The sequence below is a fragment of the Talpa occidentalis genome, unplaced genomic scaffold (genome assembly GCF_014898055.3).
Source record: "Talpa occidentalis isolate TD23 unplaced genomic scaffold, MPIMG_talOcc4v2.1 talOcc4.9, whole genome shotgun sequence".
Lineage (NCBI taxonomy): Eukaryota > Metazoa > Chordata > Mammalia > Eulipotyphla > Talpidae > Talpa > Talpa occidentalis.
In genome coordinates this window covers 115,857,265-115,866,108 of record NW_023605305.1, presented here as the reverse complement: position 1 = coordinate 115,866,108, position 8,844 = coordinate 115,857,265, and the positions used below count along the sequence as shown (strand labels likewise).

The following is an 8,844-nucleotide window of genomic DNA, read 5'->3' as shown; positions in this document are numbered from 1 at the left end:
CCTCGGGGAGTCCGCGCCCCCCCAACCGGGGAAACAGCCCTCAGTTTTTTAATTTTTGTTTGAAATAAAGTCCTTAGTTAGCCACCCGCGTCCCTGCCGAGTTGCCTTTTTCCAGTGACGGGGAACAGCCGTGTCCAGGAGCTACAGGGGCCCCCACGGCCGAGGTGGGGGGCAGTTGCGCTCCCCTACCTGCCTGGTCAGCCGCCGCCTCCCGAGCTGGTTGTCACCCCGCCCCGTCCAGGCCGCCCTGGCCGAGCTGCACGCAAAGAAGAGCCTGACGGGGGATCAAACCACGAGCAGTTTAATGGGCGGTTCCCGTCCGGCGCCCCCAGTTAGTATCGTCGCTACGAGAACGCAGGATTCCTGAGAGCCGAGCCTCCTCCCCGGAGCCCCCTTGACAGGACTCATCCCTACCAGCCCCCCCGGAATTCTGGGGGAAAAATAAAGACAAGTGAAAGGCACTGCAGGGCGGGGGCTTGAGTGCCAGGGGGCCCGGGGGTGCTCGGGCAGGGCAGGGCGGAGGAGCGGCAGGGCGGCCGGGGCCCCGTCTCCACCTCCGCCTCCGCGGGGCAGCAGCAGGAGGGTCGTTAGTGTCGGGCTCAGAGGGGGGGGGGCAGGTCCGTCCTACAGGATCCGGGGCCGCACCCGAAGGGGGGCAACTGCAAAGAACTACGATCCTCCAGCTCGGCCGGGCCGGGGCGGCGCGGACCAGAACGCGGGTTGGAACGAAACGCCCCGGCGCGGGGGGCCGGGCGGGGGTGGGGGGAGCCCAGTCCGGCCAGGGGCCTAGTTGTCCCCGCTGCCCCCCTGCCGCGCCCTGATGAAGGCCATGCCGTGCGTGCGGAAGTGGGTCTTGAGGTTGAGGGGGCTGTCGCAGCTCTTGCCGCAGACCTTGCAGGTGAGGGCGCCGCCGGCAGCGGGCAGGGGCGAGTCTCCGCCCTCCGGGTCAGACCTCGGCGGCGGCGCGGCCTCCTCCTCGCCGTCCCCCAGGCCCGGGGCGCCGGCGCCCCCTGCGCCCCCTACGCCCCGTCTCTTCTTGTGGCTGATGAAGCGGTGCCGGCTCAGGGAGCCCGGGGAGGCGAAGCACAGGCCGCAGTCGAGGCACTGCTGGGTGCCGCCCTCCACCCGCAGCCCCGCCAGGAGGCTCGGCTCCGCCGAACCGCTGCTCCGCCGGCAGCGCAGGGGCCCGGGGCCGCCCCGGGGGGACTTGGCGGGCGGCGTCGTGCTGTCGGGCTCCTCGCTGCAGGAGTCGGACGACTGGCGGCGTTTCCGTCCCGGCCCCTGGAGGAGGACAGCGGGCAGGCGCCCCTCGCCGTCACCCCCGGGACCTGGGCACCCCACGCGGCCCTGCAGCTTCCCGCCCCCGCAGGCCTGGCCGCCGCCTACCTGGGCTCTGGCTCCGGAACCCTGTGTCAAGGCGACGCCCCGGCCGGGCGACTGGGCGCCGAGGGGCAGGCCGTGCCGGACCTGGACGTGCTTCTCCAGGATCAGGCGGCTGCTGAAGGTGCGCTTCCCCTCCGTGCAGTACCTGGGGCGAGGGGCGCAGTGGGCGCCGAGGCCCTGGGCTCGGGGACGGGGCTACCGAACCGAGGGAGGCCTCCACCTTCGGTGCGCTCAGACAGGAGGCGGGCGGGGGCAGCGAGGGCGGCCCGCCCGGGGGTTACCTGCAGGGGTAAACTCGCTTGATCCCCTCGTGATTGACCCTGACGTGGCGCCGCAGGCTGGGGGCCGAGCAGAAGGAGCGCTCGCACAGGCGACACGGGAACTTCTTCACGGACTAGGAGAGCAGGGGAGGGGGTCTCGGAGCAGGCCGGGCGCCCCCAGGCCCCCCCGCCACACAGGAGCGCCCCCCGCCGTCCCGGCCCGCCTGCCCCCCTGGGGCCGCTCACCTTGCCGTGCTCCTTCTTCATGTGAGCCACGTACTCGTCGCGCTCGGGGAACCAGGAGTGGCACAGGCCACAGGTCCAGCCTCCAGGGCCCCCACCCCCGCCCTTGAGGCCCTTGTTCCCGAGTTCCCGCCGGGGCCGGGGCCGTTTGGCTGGGCGCGGGGGCTCGGGGGAGCTGGGCAGCTCTTCCTCTTCTGTAGACGAAGACGACTCTTCAGTAGGGGGAGCTGCCCCTCCCCGGGAGACAGTCAGCTCCTCGGGCTCAGTCTTGGGGGTCAGCAGGGCACCCCCAGTCCCTTTCCCAGCAGTTTCCTCCCCTGCACGCCCAGACTGATGGGTGTTCTGTGAGGGAGACAAGCGGGGTGGCTGCTGGGGGCACAGCCTGGCTTTGCCGGAGGCCAAGGTCCTCCCTGCGCCCACTTCCTGGGGGTCGTGCCTCTGTCCCTCGACTCCCGTACCTTAAGGTGGTCCAGCATGGTCCTTTTTTGGGCGAAAAGCAGAGGACAAGACGGGCACTTAAAGACGCTGACGCGCTGGGGCAGCAAGTGCTGGTCGAAGTGTGAGGAGAGCAGGGGCTTGTGGGTGAAGACCGTGTCACACATGGCGCACTTGAAGATCATCCTGGCGGGCGGAGAGGACAGTGCAGACGCTCCCCCGGGCAGGCCCGCCCCAGTCCCCCTCCTCACGCACCCCCCGCTCACTTGGCCTGCTGCGTGTGGAAGCTGGGGTGCTGGGTGTAGAGGTGGGCGTGGGCGCTGGGGGCAGACTTGAAGGCCATGGGGCAGATGGGGCACTTGTGGAAAACCTCGCAGTGCGACGTCTGGATGTGGGACTTGATGGAGTTCACGCCCCCAAACACCACTGCACAGCTGGGACACCTGGGGAGCGGGGGAGGCACTGGTGAGGCGAGGGCACCTCCCCCCCCCCCCGCCCCACGTCACTCTCGGGCAGGGCGGACGCCGAGGGAGCTCGGGTGAACGCGGCCAGGTGGAGGAGAGGCACCCGAGGAGGCCCGAGGGCCCCCCGCCGCCGCGCCCCTCCTGCCGGCAGGCCCCGCGAGAAGGGGCCCCGCGCCCGCGCGGGAGGCGAGGCGGAGGCACCTGTAGCCCACGCGGCGGGAGAAGTGCAGGCAGGCCTCGCGGAGGTGCGCCTGGAAGTTGGCCTGCAGGAAGTTGCCGCCGCACTCGGGGCAGACGTGGGGCGGGCGGTTCTTGTGCATGCGCTGGTGCGCCCCGAAGCTGCAGCGGTTGGGGAGCATCATGGGGCACGTCGGGCACACCTGCCGGGGGAGGGCGCGAGCCAGTCGGCGAGGAGCAGCCTGTGCCCCCACGCCGCCCCCCGCCCGGCTCCCCTCCCCGCCCCCGCCCCGGCAGGGCCGGCCCGGGCGACTCACCGTGCTGGAGGCGCCCGCGGCCGAGGGCCCGAGCTGCTGGAAGTGGGCGGCCATGCCGGCCTTGTCCCGGCACTGCTCCTTGCACTCCAGGCAGCGGAAGCACGTGAAGGCGGAGCCGGCGGGGCGGCGGGCGGCTCGGCCGACAGCGGCAGCACGGGGGCCTCGGCGGCGACCACGGTGATGGCGGAGGCGACGCCCCCGTCGCTCTTGCCCAGGGCCGGCAGGGCGGGCGGGCCCAGGGCCGGCGGGACGGCCAGCAGGGGCGTGATGTCCGGCTGCCCCACCATCTGGTCCAGGGCCACGGGCCGCATGACGAGGTGCGAGCACTGCATGACGAGCCCCTTGTCCTTGTGCTCGCGCGCGTGCAGCAGCAGGCTGCACTTGTTGAAGAAGACCAGGCGGCGCGCGCAGTGGTTGCAGGTGACCTCGATGCGCATGCTGCGGCGGTCGTAGTGGCGCGCCAGGCTCTTCTCCAGCGAGAAGGCGTCGCCGCACTCCAGGCAGCGGTAGCCCGTGGGCGGCAGGGCCAGGCCGGCCTCGGCCGGCGGGCTCAGGTTGGGCCTGTAGGCGGGCAGCAGGTTCTTGGTGTTGAGGATCTTGTTGAAGGCCTCCACCAGGCTGGACTGCGTCCGCGAGATCACCGTGCCGCCCGCGGCGCCAGGGCCGGCGGCCGCCTTCGAAGGCTGCACCATCACCACGGAGGCCCCGTTCACCTTCTGTCCCCCGGGCCCCAGCCCCACCCGGCCCTCGGCTTTGGGCAGGGCTTGGGGCACGAGACCCAGCACGTTCTTGGCCATCGTCTTGGGACTGGCGGCGGCGCCCCCGGGCAGAACCACGGCTTTGCGGGCCACGCTGGCCGCCATCAGCATGGCCGTGCTCGCGTTCTGGATGGTGGCCACGGGCAGCACGGTGCCCTTCAGCCGCGTGCCGTCCCCCAGCTGGACGCTCACCACCTTCGGCCCCTCGGGGGCCGGGGTCGCCGGGGACAGCTTCAGGAGACCAGCCTCGGCCACCAGGGCGCCCTCAGGCACAGGCGCGGAGGGGTCCGGGTCCGAGGGGACGCGGGTCACCGTCCTCGTGATGCTCCCGCAGGACGTCTTCACGGTCTTGATCCGCACCTTGAGCGGCCGCGAGGCGCAGGCCGGGGAGTCGTTGCTGTCCTCGTCCGCGGCCTCGGCGCCGCTGGAGGGGCTCCGGGGACTTCCCGGGGGAGACCTGTCCGCCGGCCCCTCGTCCTCCTCTTCCTCCTTGAGGGGCTGACAGCCAGGCGCTTCGGGAGAGGCAGGAGGGCTCTGGTGCCCCGGAGACTGCTTGATGAAGGGCGGCCCGGCCACCGCGGAGGGCGAGGCGCTGGCAGGGACGCCCGTGGCGTCAGGGCTGGAGCCCCGCGCGGGAAGTGGGCTGCAGCTCTCCTGCTTCAAGGCCCCAGGCGGCAGCAGGGCCGGGCCGTTCTCCTGCGCCAGCTCGAAGGGAGAGGGGAAGGGAGGTGGGGTCATGGCGCCCTCGCGGGGAGGGGAGGGCGCGGCGGGAGGCAGGGGGTCCGGGTGTTCTCCTGGCTCAGGCCCAAAATGAGCGAAGAGGTCCAAGGGAGCTTTGCCGTCCACGTTTTTTTCTTTCCAGGTACCCGCACCGGGAGGAGCTGGCGAGCGAGGCGTTCCTGGAAGGGATGGCTCAGGGCCCCCAAAACCATTCTGCATCAGGCGAGGCCCCCCGGGTCCATCCTTGGCGAGCCCCCCGGTCCGGGCCCCCTCCCCACCCGAGTTCCCGGCCAGGGCCTCGGGCTGCTCGGGACACACGGTGTTCTTGACAATGACGCTGACGGCCGAGATGTCCGGAGGCGGCAGGCCATGGTCGGGGGCCTGGGCGGGAACCCCAGGGCCGTCCCCGGCAGCTGCGGCTGCTGCTTCTCCAGCTTCGCCCCCGGCACTGGACTCTGACTTCCCTGAGCCCCCGGGCCCCTCATTCTCTTCCGGCCCAGAGTGGATGGCTTCGTTCGCGTCGATGTCAGGGATGTCAAAGGCGGCCAGGAGGTCATCGAAATCAGGGGTCTTCATGTCCCCCATGGCAGCAGGTCCCAGACCTGAGGAAACACAAGAGGAGAAACTGAGACCCCGGTCGCGGGAAGCCCGGCCCACCTCGCTCGGGTTTCTCGCGCTGACCCTGCCTCGCCCGCCCTCCACCGCGGAGCCGTCCTGGAGCGCCGGGGTGGGGGATGCTGGTGGGCGCAGCCCTGAGACCGCGAGGGCGGGAGGGCGGGAGGGCGTGCCCACCGGGGGAGGCACCAAGGTCCAGAGAAGGGAGAGGAAACGCCTTCTGGGAAACACGGACAGGAGGGGACGGGACGGCCAGGTGACAAGGGCAGGGCCGTGGACATCTCAGAGAAAACCAGCTCTGTCCCTCCTGCGCCGGCCACAGAATCAACCGCTTTATCGCCACGACTCCCGAGGAGGCGGCGGGCACGACGCTCTAGCTTCGAGGGCTCATTTGTGGCAACATGGGATCCACTCACAGTCTTGCGCGAGCTCGCGGGGTCCACTGAGACCTGCAAGGCCATGTGCGCAAAGGGGCGGTGGCTTAAGCCGAGGCCTGAGAACTGACCCCAGCCCCACCGTTGTCAACGGCCTTCCGTGCGCGCCAGCCAATCCTCGCCCCACGGCCGCTGCGCGGAGGGAAGAGGGAGACGCAGCTACACATGCCAGGCTCCCGCTGAGCGGGACGTGAAGCCGCACATGTGAGCGCGAGAACCCGGAAAACGAGGCCGCGCCAGGTCAGGGGCAGCCGGGAAGGAGCCGGCACTGAAACCCAGGGCTGGGCCCACACGCGAGAGTCGGGGATCACGACACTCTGGGTGCTTGGGGGTCATCGCCGGCGCCTAGAAATCCAGCTGGCTTGCCAAGAAGTGGACGCGGGGAATCACCCAAGAGACCAAGAGGAACAGAAGAGAACAGAGAGAGACAAAGGGAAGGGACGGAGGGGAAAACCACGACGGCAGCCCGGTCGCCAGGGCCCCAGCCGAGGCCTCTCCTGTCACCAACACCTGCTGCGCTCACCTTCCCTCCCCAGAGCACCGGCCCCTCCTCCTCCTCCTCCAGGCCTGGCTCTCTCGGGGCTAAAGCTCCAGGGTGCTGGCTCCTCCAGCACAGCTGCTCCCCGCGCCTCACCCCAGTTTACCCCCAACTCAAGCTCCCCTTTAATTTCCCGTGGGCAGCGCCGGCCCAGGAAGTCTCACCCAAGCCCACCCTGGCCCAGCACCAAGAAGAAGAAAACGCCCCAAGGCTGACGGGCCGCCCGACGAGGCCAGCCCAGAGTTTGAGACCCAGGCCCGCTCCCGACCAGCCTCTCCCGCACGTGCTCCCCGCAGGAAGCGGCGCCTGAGGAAGTCTCGTCCTCACGCACCCCCGACCCTCCGGAGCCAGCACTGCCCGGGCCAGCGCTCTCGCCTCTCCCGGCCCCCAGACCGGGGCTGCAAGTCCCCGCAGGTGGCAGCTGGCCTGGCTGGGACCGAGGTGGGGGGGCGGGAGCGGGTACCCGCTGGAGCCGGACGGAGCACGCAGGGGCGCCCTCCCCTCCCCTCCCCCCCAGTTCTGCAGGCGCCGGGTGGAAACAAAGCCCTCGGCCCGCGCCTCTGCCCTGCGGGATCGCCCGGGGCCCTGCGCCTGCCTCTCCAGCCCCGCGGGCCGGGGCCGCCTGCCGCGGGGCTCGCGAGGGCGGGCTGCGGGCGCGTCGGCGGAGACGGGGACCTGCAAACCCGCCCCCCGCAGGCCGCGGGCCGGGGCGCACGGGCGCCCCGGAGGTCACGGCCGGCCGGCGTGGACGGTCACGGGCAGCCGCGCTCGCGGCCTAAGAGGCTTCCCGGGCCCGCCCGCGGCCGCAGCGCCCGGGCCTCCGCGCCAGCCCGCGCCGCGCTCCTTCCCGGAGCCGGAGGAGGGGCCGGGCGGGAAGGGCGGCCGGGGCGCGGGGCCGGGGCAGGGGCCGGCGGCCGCGGAGCCGAGTCCCGCCGTCCGCCGCGGGCAGCCGCGCCGCGGGAGGCGCCGGAGCGCGCGGGCGCCGCGCGGGGAAACTGAGGCGCGCGGGCGGGACGGGCCTCGGCGGGACCCCGGCGGCCGCGCGGCCCCCGGCGGCCCCGCGACCCCGCCCGCGGCCCCCCGAGGCGGGGCGCCCCGAGGCCGCGCGCCGCTCCCCGCCCCCACCCCGCGCGGACACCATTTTGGGTCGCGACATCCCGCAGCCGCCCGCGCCCCGGCCGCGCTCCGGGCCGCGGGCGGGGGCGCCGGCTCGGGAGGCCCCGGCGCCGCCGCGTTTACCGGCCGGGGGCGGCGCTGGCGACGGGCCGGGTCCGCCCGGCGCCCGGGAAGGCGGCGCGGGGCCCGGCGCCCCAGGGGGCGGCGCGGCGCGGGGACTTGGCCAAGTGGGGGAGGGGCGGGGCGCCTACCCGCCCCCCGGGGGCGGGGCCGGGGCGGCGCGGGCTCGGCGCGCTTACTGTTCCGCTCCCGTGCGGGCCGGGCCCGGCGGTCTCTCCCGGCTCCAGCCGCCGCCGCCGCCGCCCTCCCCGCGGCCGCCGCTACTTCCTGCTTCTCCCCGGTCCAGCCACCCCCTCCCTCGGCTCCCTCCGCGCTCCCGGTCCGGGCGGCCCGCTCTCGCACTCGCCATTGGCGGGCGGCCCCGTCGCTCAGGGCTGCGCCCCGCCCCGCCGCGCACTGGGTTGGCCTTAAATACTGCCGCTCGGGGCCGGCCGCCCGGCCCTCCGAAGCGATTGGCGCCCGCCCCTGCCGCTTAGCGAGGAGCCAATCCAACGCCCCGCCTTCCCGCTGGGGGCGGCGACCGACCCGGCGCGTCCCCGCCCCCCGCTCCCCATTGGCCGGCGTCCTGCAAGCCCGCAGTTCACTTATGCAAATGCACAGAACTCTCAGTTTTCATCTGGTGGGCTCCGGGAGCGCCTCGGCGACCGAGGGAAGCCCCGGATGTGCGCGGCCCTTCGCGCTGCTGCCTCAAACTACGGCCCGTCAGCCGCGCCGGGCGAAAGCCGCAGGACGGGAAGGCACCCAAACATTACGTCATGCGGCGACCCTCCCCTCGCGCTTCCCGCGGGCGAGGGCGCCAGCACACGGGCCGGCGCGCCCCCGGCCAGGGGCTCCCGGGCCACGGGGTTACCCAGAGCCCCCCGCGGGCGGGCCGGGAGCCCGGGCGGGGCCTGGCGTGTGGGGCAGCCCGGACCTGCCGCCCGGACGGCCCGGCGGACCGGAAGTGGGGGCAGGTGACGTTCGCAGTGCTGGCGTGGCCCGCGCCCTCGCCGAGGGAGCCTTAAGGCGGCGCGGCGCCAGGCCGCCCCACGCGGGCCGGGGCCGGGGGACAGGCCCACGCCCGTTTCCCACTTAAGAGCGCTCCCTTCCCCGCCCCCCGCGCGGGGGGGCGTGGCGTCGCAGCCGAAATTTCCCGCGCTTTGTCGCCCCGCCCCCTGGAGGCGGGGCAGGGGCCTGCGGTCGCCCCGCTCCGCGAGCCCGGGGCCCGCGCGCGGCTCTGTCGGGGCTTCTGCCGGGCCCGCCGGGCCGCCGCGTCCAGGGGGAG

At 73.4% G+C, this 8,844-nt stretch overlaps 1 protein-coding gene across 1 annotated transcript; it reads right to left on the bottom strand.

Annotated features, from left to right (window-relative positions):
• Positions 1–42: 42 nt before the first annotated feature.
• Positions 43–7,806, bottom strand: ZNF687 (zinc finger protein 687). Its single transcript, XM_054690913.1, is given in 10 exon segments — positions 43–1,281; positions 1,387–1,528; positions 1,665–1,777; positions 1,890–2,228; positions 2,345–2,507; positions 2,588–2,764; positions 2,987–3,165; positions 3,280–3,395; positions 3,398–5,359; positions 7,760–7,806. Coding segments are annotated over 9 exon segments (3,669 nt in total). The 5' UTR covers positions 5,343–5,359; positions 7,760–7,806; the 3' UTR covers positions 43–786.
• Between the last annotated feature and the right edge of the window lie 1,038 nt (positions 7,807–8,844).